The 17395-nt window shown below is 37.0% G+C and overlaps 1 protein-coding gene across 2 annotated transcripts in view; it reads right to left on the reverse strand.

Moving 5' to 3' along the window:
• NBAS (NBAS subunit of NRZ tethering complex) overlaps positions 1 to 17395 on the reverse strand; it is a 167167-nt gene that overhangs the window by 17016 nt on the left and 132756 nt on the right. For both annotated transcript variants that reach the window (XM_064707739.1, XM_064707738.1), the window contains one exon: positions 3986 to 4125. In XM_064707739.1, the coding sequence (XP_064563809.1) occupies positions 3986 to 4125 (140 nt within the window). The remainder of the gene's footprint in view (positions 1 to 3985; positions 4126 to 17395) is intronic.

Here is a 17395-nt window from a genome sequence, read left to right on the forward strand (position 1 = left end):
GCACTGAATCTGTGAATCCCCAGTCATGGCAGAAGAAGGAAAAAATCCCTGAAACTCCATCTTTGCCATTGGTTAAAGGGATAGCTCCTGCTCTGTGATCCATTTCTCGCTTGGAGGCCCAGAATCAAAATCAATTTCCATTTCTACAGTGGCTGCCCCCAGAGCACATTAAGAAAATCTCTAGGAATTTTCCATTAGAAGAAGGAAACAAAAAATCACACTACAAAACACAAAAATAAATGGAAAGATGCAAGGCCATGAAGGCCTGCCATATGCAAATTTATTTAAGTAAAGTATCAGATTAGACAGTTTACATACATAAAGCTTTACTCATCACAATTCCTTTTAACTCCTGTGCCCTATTAACAACTATCTGCTATCTCTAATTAAAACCAAAATTAAGTTACCAAAATCTGATACCAATAGGAAAAATTCAGTTTTCTTCTTCCTGAATTTTACTTTAGTAACTATAATTGTAAAAAAAATATTTCTCATCATGAAAAATGCAATTACTTCAGAACCACAGCAGAAACACCTTACATTTTTCTCCCAATGCCAAAAAAGGAAAAACCAGCATTAAGACTAAAAAAGCGAACTAAAGTACTGAGTCTCTAACACTGGGGTTATTACAGTTCCAAAACACCTTATCAATATTTATAATAAATATAAAAAATGCCTTTTGAATGTAGGCAGCAAGTTCCAAAGGACTGCAGAGCTTCAGGTACTGTCAATAATTTTTTTTAAGAAACACCTTTATGAAATGTTTAAAATGACACCTGACTATGAGCCATCTGGGTGGAGAAGCATGCATGCATAACAAGGGTATGAAAATAAAATTTTAAGAAGTGTACAGCTTTGAGTGCTGACTGAAACAACCAAGCTACCTCTCTGTTTTCTCACAGTAAACACAGCATATTATGACAAGAAGAGAATCATACTTGTGATAATAAGTATTATTTTACCTGGAGTGTTTCAGAAAACAAGAACTCAAAAAAACATTATGTATGCACTTACTAACATAGAGGTTACAAAAATTAAAAGCCTACCAAAAACTCCCTCAAACCTTAGTTCTTTTATTTCTCCTTCCTTTTAAACCTTTCACAGAATGTAAATTGTGTTTTCCAGCTTTATATTCAATTCTGTGTATTAGATATTTACTGCTAGGTTGAAAACCTAAATTCTAAGTATTCACATGACTCACACTTAAATTCCCCAGTTGCTGTAAGGATTGTTACATTGGCTGGAAACAATAAGCAATAATGACCCTCCTCCTGAAAGAGAGGAGGAAAAAAAGAGTAAAGAGTAAACAAATATGTTAATACATATAGTTTTAACTTCTTGATGCTTTCCTCTTTGCCTCTTTGCTCAAAAATTTGTTAATACAACTTGCTTTAAAATGAAATTGCTGAAAATACCACTAAGAAAACAGTCCCTGTTCTTTACGCCCAATCATCCTAAAGATCGGCTGTTCAGGAACACATGCACACATACATACATAAACCCCTACGCTGCTAAGCACAGCTGAATGCTGCTAACGTGGAATTATGGAACAGGGGAGAAGAGGGAAAAACTGTGACTGTGTAATTGCCTAGGAGCCATAACAACCACTCTAGACTCTAAAAGAGTTATGATACAGGTGACCTAGGTATTTGCAGAAATTTTCACTTCAAAGGTGATGAAGACGAAGAGGTATCCCCCACTCTGAAATTTGATCCACAGTTAGTTGTGACTACACCTTTTTTCTTTCCTTCTAGTCTTCACTGTAGGAAGTCAGACTGAAGGAACATAACACCAAGAGGTAGATATAATAAGATATATATAATAATGTAATTTTTTTTATGTACTCTGTAACAGAACAGTAGACAAGAACTGCCCATATACAAGAAGGACTCTCACAAACTCTTGCGTCTTTCTGTTCAACACAAAGAAAACAGATTTTGCTAATTGCAGCAGTATTTCACTTGACCTTTTGTTCTTTAAGTTTTAGATTTTTGTTAAAGGTAGTGTGTAGATTATAAAAAATTTGACAGTTCCCACACACTGAGGCATCCAATTTTCAATTACAATCAAAACTGAAACTTAAAATGGAAGTTGAAATATGAATTTGTGACAGATTCCACAGCAATCCTTGTAATTCCTAATGTACTGAAAACAATTTTTGGCTTGTAAAACTGTCACTAAAGAATTCAGGTTATTGCTTATCCAGAAATTCCAAACAAAGTGCAATCTTGAATGTGAAAAACTTTTACAGATTACCTTGCAACCCACCAGTTCCCTACACGTACATAAGATAGTTACTCTTCAGAAAAAGATAAGCCTTAACTTTTCTGAAAAATCAATGCACATAAACACTTTGTGTGTGAATGTAGGCCCCAAGTTAAAATAGGTTGTAATCAATACCCCTAAGTAATCCAAAATAAATACCACTTAATAACTCTAACCTAACTACTGTCAGACATGGCTAGCCAAAAAATTTATTAATATTACTGCTCTCTGAAAGATACATGAACCTTGCCTCTCCACACGAGTTTATTTCAATACTTATATCATAGAAGTGATTAGTTTAAAAATTAGTTTAAAAATTTAGCTGCTGTATTCTATACCTTCAAATTAATTTAGAAAGTCACAGAAAAAACCCAAAGAACTGATAAAATATTTTATTGTCTGTAGTCTGGATGTTCCAAGTTACTACTTCCAGTTAATATCTACTTTATGGGTTGCAGTGGGGTGTAGCCTTAAAGTCAGGTGTCCGGCTGGCAGAAGGGCGGCCAACACCCAGCTGCAAATGTGAGCACCCCTCGGCGTCAGAAGGCTTCGGGCTGTGCTCACAGCGGACGGAATCGCTGCTGGCTGACGAGAGTAAAGAGTCCAGACACTCACTGGGGACTTGTCAGATTTATTGTCAACCAGGGAGTGGCAGACACCCAGGTGTCGAATCTAACGTGTCTGCCAGAGAGTGACCAAGAACAAAGGGTGCAACAGGGTTATAAAGGGGGGAGGAATTCAAGGGAGGGGTTTACAAGGAACCAATAGGGGAAGGCAAGGGTGTGGACTTAGGATAATGGGCACGAGGGAAAACCCAATAGAAACAATATAAGGGAGTGGCCCCGGAGCCACAGCCAATCAAGTCTCCCTAAGCACAGAAAAATCTGGCAAACTAGGAGAAGTGGGGAGTGATTGATTGGGCCCAGGGAGGAGAACAAATTTACATATAAGGAAACACAGGGGAGGGGAAATCATATAACAGACAGGATTGACATAAACTGAGGCGGGAGTAACCAAGGCAACCAAATGACAGACAATACCATGGCGGGAAGAACTGGTGAGGGCAGAACCATTACAGAAAATGGGGGAGTGATACAGAAAATAGGGGAGTAATTAAATAAACTAACAGAACACACTACAACAATGGGTGCAGTTCTGAAGTCTTATAATTATTTTAATCTTAAATTGGTTTGGATGCTTTATTCAGAGACAGAAATAACAGGTAGTGGTCTAGACAAGAGAAGTGCCATTTCATGGTACCATTACCCTCCCAGGCCTCCTGCAGACTGTCTGCCACATCCACCTGAACATCATCACCTTTCAGAGGCCTTTCTGCAAAGTGTAACTTTGAATATAAAGAACAGTCAGAACTTTCTGTTCTTTTTTTATGGACTCTATTTATACGGCTAAAACCAAGAGCAAAACACGTAGCTTGAAATTATAAGTAGATAGAACACTGTCCTGTGCTACAGTTCAGGCAAGAAAATGTTCTTCTGCCTTCCTTCATCACAGAGACTACATATGTGTATATACAGGTTTTACAAGAAACGGATTGATTCAACTCTGCTTTAAATAAACCATTTATTCTTCCCAGCATGACCCTTTCCAAAGGATGCACTCCTACCAGTCACTGACTATTCAGCTACTGGACTGAGAACAACATGGTATCAAGCTAGACTTTGAACTCTTTTGTTACATGGCTGTTTGAAGAAACACTCACCCATTGCTCCTGTCCATTGGTGGCCAAGCCTGAAGCAGCAGGACCAAGTGCTGAAACTCAGACAGACTCTGACTGGACTCCAGAAGTCCCAGGAAGAGATGGTATCTTTTTTCTTCATTTTCAATATCTGCTATCTCTACCTGAAAGAGACAAAAAACAAACAGATTATTCTTTTACCCCTAGAAATCAATGATTCAAAAGCAATTGCTAAACTATCTGTGAAGAACATCACTGTTCCAAAATAATGCAGGAAACACAGTGAACATAATTTTCCCATAAACCCATTTTCTTATCTCTCATTTTCAACTACATGCAAATAAAATGCGAGAACACAGAAGCTGTGGAATGACTTAGGTGGACATTCCTAAAATAATGTGATCTCACACAAGTACATTCTTTGATTAGTTCAGAGGATCAGATCTCTGTGTTCTTCAAACAAACAAAAATTCCTTAAATTTCTTTTTCAGACATATACACACACATTTGAATGTGTGTGTATGTCATGTATATGACATATACACACACAAGAATGGCTATGTCCAGTGCTTTCCTAATATGTACTACTCTCCCTCCATCCATGAAAATTCAATAGTTTGATCTGAATTTACAGCACCATATCTCTTGTCACCTAGAAAAGAGCCTTGAAAGATGCTTCTCAATTAATCTCCCCAGCAAAGAACGCTTCCTAACAATACAGTATTTCTCTGCACAGGTGTTTGAACCTAAGGGGAAAAAAAACCCCACTGCCCTATCAGCTCCCAGACAATTCTGTTTTGGGACAAGTGCCTATCTCTGTTGCAAACCTGCAGCTTTTGCCTGGACTTGAATTCAATCCAGTTGATGACAGGTTCTTTTAAACATAATTACTGCCTGCAGTTTCATGGTAAAAATGTGCAGGGTAAAAGGTCTGACTGTCAAAGGAAGGTTGCTGTAAATGAGAACCAACTTGCTACTAAATAAGAAATAACTGCTTTTTAGAAGTTTGGGTATCACACCAGGAGGGCTCTCGCAAATGGAATAACAATTCGCTGCCTACCTGACAGACACAAGTTTTTAGAGTTTAACAATTATTTGTTACAATAACAAAGTAGCTCCCTCTGTATTACTAACATTTTAATGCTGAACTTTTCTTCCAGAGTCCAGAAACTTTCAGAATATCAAACACTTCAGTTTCATCTTATAATTCTGCTGAAGATACACAGCATTAAATGTTAACTTTTCTGTTTCAGCCCAAGTAGTTCTAAGACATCAAACATGGACCAAGTCTTCCTTAGTTCTACAGCTACTCTGAAAGATTAAAGATCGCATCCCAATCTCTTCAAAGTGGCTCTGATACATCAAGGGCAAATTTTCAAAAGAGGCTGGAAAACAAACATTACTGATGCATTTATTGAGTTGCCTACATAATCTGTGACTTTAAAATATTTAGTGTTGAAAAACTGTTTGCTTCTGTCTCCAGAGTATATCTGAAAGCACCATACATTTCAGATAGTGAAAAATGTTCCCTAGATCTGTCCACTTGAAATATTTTTCTTTACTGCAAATGTCACATAGCAGACATCAGTTACCCACTTGTAATATATATACTTGATAATATATAGTATTATAATACTAGATATTGAAATGGCAAGGTTGAAAAGAGAAAGGAGATAAACAAGAAAGGAAAAAAGAGACAGAAGATGTTAACCTCTAAGGCTCCAAAAAATTTACCATCTTAGCAAGTTAAGTACTAGCTAGACAACAGAAGCTCTCACACTGCTTACCCATCCCCAAACCTTTTTCTCAGAAAACTAGCTCTTTATATACTGAAACCAAGTACATACCATTCTGGATGGCCCACTGAGTACATTTTACTGTATCTTCACAAACAGCACATTACTTCAAAACACAGACTAAATTTTAAGATCTTTCTGATGATAATCATGAAAATGGCAATAAATAGCAAAGACAGTATGAATACATGAGAAAAGTTATCAGAGAAAGTCCCCTACTAGTAGCAGAGAGCAGATCAGACATCCTACTCAACATGAACTGAATTCCAGGAATTCTGCCTAATAATGCATCTTTACAAATTTTGGTTTACATTTTTTTATGAGCTAAATTCATCTAGCACCATAATTTTGTGTTTTGGACAGCTAGATCCTTGCAACATGATTGCTCATGACAGAACACATGCTAATTCAATTGAAGTCAATCAGAAGAATTACCTTTCTATTCTCAAATAAGAGAGCATTTCTGCAGCATTTCTCTCTACAATGGCATTTTTTCATGTCACCTATGTTTCTCAATAAGAGTAATAAAAATTAAGTGAACTTTCTATGGTGTTAATGATTTGTGCTTTTTAAAAGACTAGAGAAAACTCACTCTTTTTATGACATTTTAGATGCATGTCACTTCCCTTTAATGTGAAGCAAGAGAGGTTTCAGTGACAGTTCCTTGCTAGAAGGAAGCGATATCTTGAAACAGCACATAGGAATGAGGTTTTCATTTATATTTACTATGTGTCTGTATATATATACATACATATATCTAGACAGACAGATGGATTGATCTATATAAAACACACAGAGAGAACTTAAATTTTGCTCTGTATTACTGTCTTTGCTTTCTGAGTCTGGGGAGAGCACAGTGAGGAAGCAGATTCCTCCCACAGCAGAAACAGAGCAAGCTCTGTGTAAGAAGGTAGAAATTTCACCTTCACAAAGTGAAAGCTAGCTGAGATGAGGTGCTGGGGCTAGTCACCTCAGTTTTGTTGTAATAACAGATTTTTAAAAAATCCACTTTTAATTGAACACTCTCTTTGTAACAATTTTGGATGATCTATTCAGATGACTCTGAATGTTGTAAACAGGGTACTGGGACAATAGCACTCTGCTTTCCCTTCTTTTTTTTTTTTTTTTTAAACAAAACCCCAGAATATCTTTCTAAATCACTCTGAGGTTAATCATGCCAAGATAACCCACCATGAACTGCTCAGAGCCCTCTTAACACAAGTGCCTGTAAAGAACCTGTCAATAAACAGAATAATGAGGTCCATAGCTAGGCATGAACTTCAGATGAACCCAAAGAAATATGAAAAACAAGTGGAATAAAAAAATCAAACAAACCACAAAACAACAAAAGCAAGGAAAAGGGAAGCAGGGTTTTCAGTTTTAACAACAGATTTGCTCAATTCTGACTTGACTGTCCTCAGTTTCAGGCAGTCTCTTTGGCAGTAGAACACAGCTGGCATCATGTTTCTCATTAAAAGGCTGCACAAATATTTACCACAATGGGAAAGTCAATTAGGGGAATTAATTGTAGAAATTATCCTCATGATAGATTATAAAACAAAACACAAATTAAGTAAAGCCAAACCTTATGTTAAACTGTTAAAACACACAATTTCATTACTGAGGGACTACATATGTTCAGAATTGAGAATATACAAACATCTGTATATGGTAATGGCTCCCTCAAAAAAATCATACAGGAAATTCACAAAGCAAAATACTGGCTACACAAACAGCATGAGCTCATCATAGCCTACGAGAGATTCAGTGTTGAATTAAAAACTCGGTGCGCCTAAAATTTCTCTTCAAATAAATCCAATTTTCTGCCTTATGATCAAATCTTTTGGACTTACCTTAAATCTTACAAGACTCTTTCCTCACAGATTAGATCCTATTAGATGCCCAAAATGTTGAAGGCACTCAGTTTATCGCCTATCAATGCACTAAGTTTTGACTCATAATGTTATTCTACAGATTTGTTATTTGATTCATACTCATCACCTGTGGTATGGATGAAGGAGTCCAAATATGAAAAGTTGCCTCACAAGTTAGCTATGTAGCTTCTGGAAACCTAAAGTTTTACAAAAACTGTAAGATTATGCACTTGAAGAATGATGAAGCTTAATAAAACTGTGGAAATCACACATGACCTGATAAAAAAAAGCCTTTGGCATGGCAGAGGAGTGAGATAATGTACCAAACTAAAACACTGCATAATCAGTGGTTCAGTTTGGTACATTATCTCACTCCTGAAATCAAAGTTAAAACCAGTATTTACAGCAGCTTTGAAATGTTGCTGTATCTGAACTGTGTCCTTAAGTTAAAGATATCCACTAATGTAATGGTCTCCTGATCCAACAGAACAGACACATCTGATAGTCCTGTAAATGCTTTATTGCTAAAGCTGTTTAATTTGACAATCATGCTGACTGACTTGGCTGATGAGAGTGCCTTTTGTTTGAAAAAAAAAAAATGGAAATGCCAATAAAAAGACCCAGTCAATTCAACTCTCTCCTTCCTCTGAGATAACAGAAAAATGTTATTTCTGTATGAGAATGGTGAGCAGGAAAACTGATGCAGACAGACTCCGACCTCCCTCTGCCCACTGGTATCTATTCAATTTTTACTCTGTGTCAGTGTGACAGAGCCACAGCTTTCATCAACAGATTTTGCTGACTACAAAGGAGATAAATTATAAGGACATTTATAAATGAAATCAGAAAAATATTTTCACTATAATTGCTTGTTTATTGAGAAAAGCTATATCCATGCTTAAAAGCAACTCGCTGTCCTCAAGGCAGAAAAATTACCAAGGAATGCAACCAAAATCTTACTGTTTTACATGATTATAAAATTAATTTTATTACATCTACCAGATGGTAAATGTAAGTATTTCAAAATATGTTCATGTTCAACACTGCAACATAAATTTGAATTAAAATGGCATTCAAAATAGAAGCACTAAGCAAGCATTTGACTGGTCCTTTATTGCTACAATAGACAATTGTTCTGCAATTTCTCAGAACTTCCTTGTAAAATGCTGATTTTATATATCTCCTCACCCCCCTGCCCAAGCTGTAGTGATAGAGAATTTATCTGTGCTGCATCTCAAAGTAATAGGCAGATGTGACATCAAAGATTTTATTCAAATTTGAAATAGGGAACACTGATGCTAAAATTTCCACTTATTAGCCAGGGCTTACCATGGTTTATAAACAACAACTAAAAGGATTGGTAGCAATTTGATTGCATTCCTGCAACTGCCATCTTGATGTGCTGTTCATGGCTCAAAAATTCAGCAGCCTTGCCCCAAAGAGTTCACAATCTAATTAACTAAATCAGCAAAGAAAACTCCTTCCTATACAACAGGCCAGTAGGGTATGGTCACTGAAGAAAGTAGTCCTTCCACTTTGTATGTCAGGCTGTAATCTGTCATTCCCTGCTGTGCTGCTATCTATGGAGCTACTGAAAGTCTGCACAAATATAACTTACTGAAACCTACCACCAGTACAAGGCTGCAAAGTTAAAAGTTTTTCCAAAGGACATGTAAAATTACAAGTTAAATAGAAATTTTAAAGTCAGTTATTCCTAATATGAACACAAATGGCAAAAATCAGTCAAAAAACCCCCAAAACCAAACACAATCTTCAACGCTATACAACTCTTCCTGAAATTGCACAGCTACTGAATCTGCACATGTAAGATTAGGAGCTTTTAAAGGCTATTATTTATTTCACCATCTTCAAACTCTTTCAAGATGTTAGAAATCCTATCAGCTTTGATGCTAGACACATTATATACTTGTGAAACAATGCAAAACCACAAGCACATATTAAACATCTTATTCAAGATTTTCACATGCTAGAGAAACAGTAAACCCTTTTTCAAGGCAAAACCAAAACTGCTACACCCTGCAACATACACCAGCATCCCATTATTTCTGAACTAGGATTTCATTTTAAAAAATCCACATTAAACAACTTGTAAATTGTGATTGAGGGGAAAATCCTAAATTTGAGGGGAAAATCCTCCAGGACACAACAGGGTCAGGCTGGGGAGACTAATAACAGGCTTGGAAAAACAAACCACGACCATTTAGCCACTGGTCCATCAGTATATGGGCCAGGATAAACAGGATGGAGAAAGTCAAGGGCAAATTAGCCTATCAGAGTTGAATAGGCTGTTTTGATCTTGCTTTCTCTATCTACTCTAGTTCACATTTTGATAATTCTACTTTCAACACATTTTGGGAAATGGAAGTTTATGTGGTAGTAAGTCACAGCTGAGACATGGCAACTTTAAAAACCAGTTTCACTGGCCTCACAAAATGCTCTTGTATAATGACAGGATTTAGCTCTTGTTTAATGAAAAAACACAACAGCTAAAACATGATCCAGTTTGTTGCAGATTAAATTCCCTTGCTTGAAAGCAGCTTTTATGAGGCTATGCTTATGGAGTTTTCCCAATTAATGCAAAGCAAGTTTTATTAAGAGATAGTTACTAAAAACAACAAAACCAACCAACAAAAAAAATACAAAAATCCCCAACCACTTTACAAGGACTGTGTCAGGGAGGTTTAGGCTGGATATCAGGAAAAGGTTCTCCACCAGGAGAGGTGGCTGGGCACTGGAAGAGGCTCCCCAGAGAAGTGGGCACAGCACCAGCCTGACAGGGCTCAGGAAGTGTCTGGGCAATGCTCTCAGGCACAGGGTGTGACTTGTGACTCCTGGGGTGTCCTGTGCAGGGCCAGGAGCTGGACTCACTGACCAGGGGCAGCTCTGACCTAGACTGAAAGCCATAAACACTGTCAGACAGAGCAGAGGGAAGTGTCTGCTATCAAAACTACAATCTTGGAGCAATCAATTCAAAATTAAAACTGCAATCAAGGGTTTTGCATGAACAAACTCACTGCTCACAACCTGTGCCTTATATCCCAGAGGAGGAAGAACTCTGAAGTCAGGCGTTCTTGCACTTTCCTGAGAGCTGGGCTTCACATATTAAAACTATTACTGAATTCTGAGCACATATGCAAGCTTGCTGCATGCAGAAACTAAAGACATGCACATAATAGAACAGGTAAAATCCTGCTCAAATTAAAGCCAGTGTACAAGACATGCAAGTTATGAGATTCAAGTTAAAAAAACAAATCAACAAAAAGCCTACTGGTGATGAATCAAACTAAGGCACAGCCACATGTTGAGTTCTTATAGAAATACCCAAGAACTTTTTTCTTCTGAAGTGATTTATATATTGTTTAATTCCTTATCTGCTTCATATGCAGCTCACTAAGAAATGCATATAAATTCAATAAAAACAAATGTGTTGCCTAATGCATAAAAATGAGTAACTCGTGCAGAAAACAAAATCCATTCATTTGTATTCTGCAGGAGACTATGTCCTAATCTGCAAGTACAGAGAAAACCTCTGAGGACTGTACATAGATATTGGTAGGGAGAATAATGGCAAATAATGAAAAAAAGATGCTTTTGAAAGACTCCTATAGCTAGCTAGATGGAACTGAAAGAGACAGGACTAACATACGTTATTTAAATTGTATATTGAGTAGGTGTGTGCTAATATGTAAAAATCTGGATGCATGTATAGTTAAAACTCACACCTGTGCAACATGAGGGACTCACAGGCATGTTAAGTAGTCTTCTGTGTATGCACCAACTACTAATCATTGTTTTGTAATTCAGAATTTATATATTATTTAAATACTCTAACAGAGCAGACAACAGCATTAGAAGATACAGCCCAGAAATGACAAGATTTTCATGTTTATATATATCTTTTAAGCTGTTAACTCAGCTTCAGCCATTTCCTTTATATCATACACAAGTGGTTTCTAATTTTCCCTTCTAATCATCACTACCATCAAGCAGCATCCACAAGCTCACAGTATTCACCCCATGCATAACTGCTGTCTTGATAACCAAAGTCTGCAATTCTTGCTAATAAAGAAAAATTCTTTTAAAAGCTGTTTACATGTAAGTGAAACATTTTCAGAATTAGTACTTCCAAAACATCTTCCTGCAAAGAGGCAGGACTAGAAAAGTCAAAGATATATTTCTAAAAAGAAAGACTCCAACTAAACTAAGACACTGTCTTATAGGAACAGAAGATTGTTGATGTCAACTCCAATTATTTCAGTATTACTCTTTCCAGTTAAAAAAAAAGAACAATTCCTTCATTGTTGTTATGATCTAGGCAGGAGCAAATAAAATACCAGGTAGGTGGTTATCACAAAATTATTTGAGCTGTAAAAACTGAAATAAGTGAGTAGCTCTGTTGCAGACATAAAAATAATCCGAATAGGGCAGGCAGCACCTGTCATACCAAATGGCATTACAGAAGCATTGCAGTTGGTGGTTTTCTTTTTGATTTGGTGTGGCTGATGCAGTCACAGTCTTGATAGCTGGGTCCCTGAGTAACAAAAGCAGCAATGTGGAAAAAGAGCCCCTCACTCTCTCAATCAACATGAAACATCACAAATTCTTATTAAGTAAGAACTATTTTAAGAATACCTGAGTGAGGTCACTCAGATGATACAGAGTTTGCAGATCTCTAAATAAGAATTGTCAACAAGCACAATGGCTGATGGAATAAGAAAACTGTTTGGAAAAAAGAACAGCATCTATTATCACAGTTATTAATAAAAACACACTAATTTAAGATACTAACACTAAAAATGCCTAAAGAAAAACAGTTTTACAATTCACTTATATTTTCAAAGGGCTTAGAACTACATTCCTGACTAGAAACATTGAAGGGCATAATCTACTAAGAGGAAAAAAACCCAAAAATGTAAACAAAAAAAAGCAGTTTATAACCAAATAGTAAAGGTAAAAAGTAGAATTTCTCATGGGTTTATGGCTGCTTCCTTGTTTACATAAACTCTGTTTTGGGGAGACTGCAAGCATGGAAAAGACAAAAACACAGACAAATGATTGTCAAGGCTAGTTTATGTCAAAAGAAACCTCCAAAAGACTTAAAAAAAGTCTTAGGTAAGTAAACGACTCTATGATGGCAAATAAAATGTAACAATGGTAACACTACTGCATTTTAAAATATGCTAAATTAGTCTAATCAAGTCAAAACAGTAACCTGAGCCTCGCTGAATGAAATCCAGAGACCTCTGGTTGATGTACAGATGAAGTCAGGAGAGCAATCAAGGTGCTGGGATGCATAACCATGGAGTCTTAATTTCCACAAGGACAGCATATTCATTTCTCCAATTACCTTTCTCAGGAGGTGTACTACATATCACAGTGGGTTTCGAGATAGAGGAGAGGATACTTATAGAGAGAAAAAGCTGTGGAGGAGGTGGTGTGACTGGAATAGGTTACTGAGAATAAACAACAGAATAAGGGAAAAAGTGTAGTGAATAAAAAATTTGATTTTATGGATTTCAATATCCTAAAAAACCACAAAACTTAACAAATCACATAAAAAGGTTAAGTCACAGAACCACAGAATGCTTTGGGTTGGAAGGGACCTTAGAAAGCATCCAGTTCCAACACCCCTGCCATGGGCAGGGACACCTTCCACTAGACCAGGTTGCTAAAAGCCTGGTCATATTTAGGTCATCCCAGAACTCAGCCTTTCCTCACAAGAGAGGTGCTCCCTCTCTCAAATCATCTTGGTGGCCTCCTCTGGATGCACTCCAACAGCCTTCTGCTCATGGAGACTCCAGGGCTGGCTGCAGCACTGCAGGTGGGGTCTCACCAGGGCAGGGCAGGGCAGGGCAGAGGGGCAGAATCCCCTCCCTCCCCTGCTGCCCACGCTGCTTTGGATGCAGCCCAGGGCACATTTGCCTTTCTGGGCTGCAGGGGCACATGGCTGGGTCATGTCCAGCCTCTCACCCATAGCATCCCCAAGTCCTTCTCAGCAGGGCTGCTGTGATCTGTTTGCTCATCCCCCAGGATGACACCAGGACTGACACCAGGACTTTCCCTGGTCCAGGTGCAGCACCAGCACTTGATCTTGTAAAACTCATATGAGATTCCCATGGGCCCACTTTTTGAGCCTGTCCAGGTCCCTCTGGATGGCATCCCTCCTTCACAAAGTTTCAGGATGTTTTGTGCTCAGTGATGCATGGTGTGTTCTAAGGCTGAAAATTTAGCAGGGGGTACCCAAGGTTGAATCACAGTTTATCCACTGATTTCTTTGAAATATAATAACAGAAGTCTGGTTATATTGCTAATAAGCCCTTAATTTTTCTGGGATCAAAACTGCTAATACACTGTTTCAACCATTCTGCACTTAAACCTTCATTACAAAAGACCTATGAGAGAAAGTGAATGATCCCCCATCAATCCCTCCAGAACATTCTTATCTTCCTTTGAAGCAACTGCTACTGGTGACAGAGCATTGCAGTGCCCAGGGCTCAATTCAAAACTTGTGTGCACTCACACTGCTGCTTTTCTTTACACTTTGTCTTATCTGCTATACTTGTGTAGTTAATGGAGAATATTTCATTTGCATCTAAAAGTATTTAATTAATCATACACGCTACAATTTATGTTCCCTGAAAAAAAATCACATGTTTTCATATGGATGAATTGCATCCTCAAGGAGTGGAAATTAGTGTTTTAAAATATTAATTAAAACTTAAATTAAATTTCTTAAGCTTAATTTTTATGCATTACCAGCAGAGAAACAATGTCTCTAGAATTATAAACAACATCATAACAAATTGACTCAGAGTTGATAGGAACATAAATCTTTCTTCTAATTAAGCATTTTTCACAAATAAAAGATGGCTGAGGATAAAACAGATACAGCTCCTTCCCTTGTGTTTTGCCAGATTAAACTAAATACACGTTCCATTGTTACCTGATAAATGGCTTCAACAAAATGGACTTCTCATGTTTAAATCTATGACATGAGAAGAGGAAATGGGAAAAAAGCTGAAAATCACTGGACATTGATATCCCCATTGAGACCTTTCTCAAGGAACTAGTGTGAAGAAACACCATTTTTCATTAACACATTTTTCATTGCACATTTTTCATTAACAGGGTTAAAAGATGAACAAAGTAGCAACGGAGTCTTGACAGTCACCCCAAGCTCTCGGAAAGTCAATGCAGACATTACTAAGGTTGCTGAAAAACAAGTTTGCATATGCCATACATCAACTGCCACACAGGCAGGAAAGAAGGAAAATGTTTTGGGCACATCCCACACACACAACACCAATTAATCTGTCAATATTTCAAAGCCAAACTTTAGAAAAAAAATAAATAAGAGAAGCGCCCAAAGTTACACTTTTAAATCCTTAATAGACATTCCTTCAAATTTTCAAAAACATTTAGCCCTCAGCAGCTCTCTATACCCCAAGATCATGAAAAAACTATAATACAACAATATGAGGGAAAAGGCTAAATGAGATTACCTTCTCTAAATGACAAAGCTATTTGCATTTAAGTGGCATGCAAGTAGTAATTACATTTTGCATTTGCATAATAATGAAACAATCCTTTAAAGAAAAGGTGTGTCTTGTAGAAGCTTCACAATGAATAACTCTGTATATGAAAGCAAGCCTTGGTGTACTTCCAGAAGCTTTTTAGTGCCCCTGTAACTTCCTGAAGAAAATCCCAACTCATTTTTGTAACCTATGCCTTGTAACTGGTCACTGAGCTGAACATCTAACTACACACACACACAACCTATTAGCTGACACTTCAGGCTTGTTAGACACTACTGAGTCATTACAGACTATATTTTTATATTATTTGAAAAGAAATGGATTTCCCATCTTAGATGAATAAAGATAAATTTTGATACCAACATTCTAAATGATGTCTTTCTTCCCCCTCCAACATTTTTTAATATAGAAAAAGCCAGTATTTTGACCCATATTTTTCATGCACCAGTTAACTAGAAAATTACAGAACCTGAAGAGCTCAGATAAAATTCATCAAGGGGATTAAAACAAGGCATGCCTCCTCCTCCTCCACCGCGTGGGATGCTACTGGAATGTGAATTAAAGACTCTCAAGCCTTTGAAAAATGAGGACCCCTGAATTTTTAATTTTGTTAACTAATCATTAGAGAGCTGGAAATCACTGTGTTTCTGAATGTTTGATAGGTAGCTGCTTCCATAAAGTACATTTTTAATTTTGTAGGAGCTGGCCTGTTTCCCAGCACATTGATTTGTGGGACCACTACTTACAGCACCTAGAGCATAATTAAATATTAAGTCCCTCCTTGATGTATGCAAAGCCTGTCTAAGAGGATTAGTAGGCACACTGAGGGTGGCTTTCACACGTTTTCTGGTAATTGAACACTGCAATATCATTAAAATTATCTTTATTAAATAGAAATCCACATTCATACTTTATAATATCTGCTGTCCCTTTTTGTGCCAAGGACTGCTATAGGAGAAGAAGGATCCCCCAAAAGCATGTAAGAAATGCCACACAAGTAATAATACAACAATCTGGAAGCAAGATAATGAATGCATTTTTGACCTATTTGCAATCTAAAGTTCATTAAAAAGCCCTGAAACCCAACCTTTAAATACACTCCTATAAAATCTAAAACCAGCATTCAATCCACAGCCCCTTCCCTCCCCACTTATTTAAGATGTGATTGGTTTTTTAAATTATTTTTCTGGATAAGAAAGGATGACCAAATTGATAAAGGTGTAGTGATACTAGTGAAAGTGATGCCTACAGACAAGGCAGGCAGACTGACATAGTTTGAAACATGAGATTCCTCCTGTCTACTACTTCTTTCAGGATTACTCAGCAACCTGATTAAACTTTTAAGCTGTCCTTCAATACTCCCTCCTCTATAAACAATGTTGCTTTTAAAGGTCTTCTTACCTTTAGTGTGAACTTGCATGAGAAAATTGTGTCTTAACCATAATGCTCTGCCAAAGCTCATACAGAAACCTCTCTCTTTGCTTTCCAGCAACCATGTAAGCACTGACTTCTGCAGTGTTCTTGTTCCACTAATATACCTAAAGGACTGGGAAATGTATAGTTTTCAATCTGTTATTTTATGATTATATTTTCCTTGTTTGTTAGTTCACAAAATATGCGAACTCAGTAGGACCTCAAACAAATCCATCACTTGCTTTTCTCGTATCAGTTTGTAGATTAGCATTTGACATCAGTTGACTAAAAGAGGAAAAAATCCAAAATAAATACATCTGAGACCACTTATTTATTTTCTTGGACATTTGTGAAAAACTTTGACTTTCAGTGACAGGTATCTAATGGACAAGCCAACATGACTGTGCTGTCTAATAACACATTAGTTATCTAGCACAAAATATCTGAAGAAAAGAAAGGGTTCTTATCAACCACACTGAGCTTAAGCTGACATCAAAATGAGAATAACTTTTAATATATTCCAATAGGATTCTTATAATTGCACTCTGTAGCAGAAACTGGGGTGCATCTATGTATGTACATTTAAGCACTGCTTTCACTATTAAGCATGAAAGCTATTTCTACACTTAGCTAAACAATAAATAGTATATACAGAGAAATTAGTATTATGGTGGTGTGTATATATTTTCATACAGTTATCTCTGAAAGGTTTGAGCTTATCTAGTGCATTTTTCAAGCTTTATTACATGTCTGCTTGTACTACTTGCTTACTCATCAGGAAAAGTGTGAAGCACT

Source organism: Zonotrichia leucophrys, chromosome 3 (assembly GCF_028769735.1).
Source record: "Zonotrichia leucophrys gambelii isolate GWCS_2022_RI chromosome 3, RI_Zleu_2.0, whole genome shotgun sequence".
In the NCBI taxonomy this organism is placed as follows: domain Eukaryota; kingdom Metazoa; phylum Chordata; class Aves; order Passeriformes; family Passerellidae; genus Zonotrichia; species Zonotrichia leucophrys.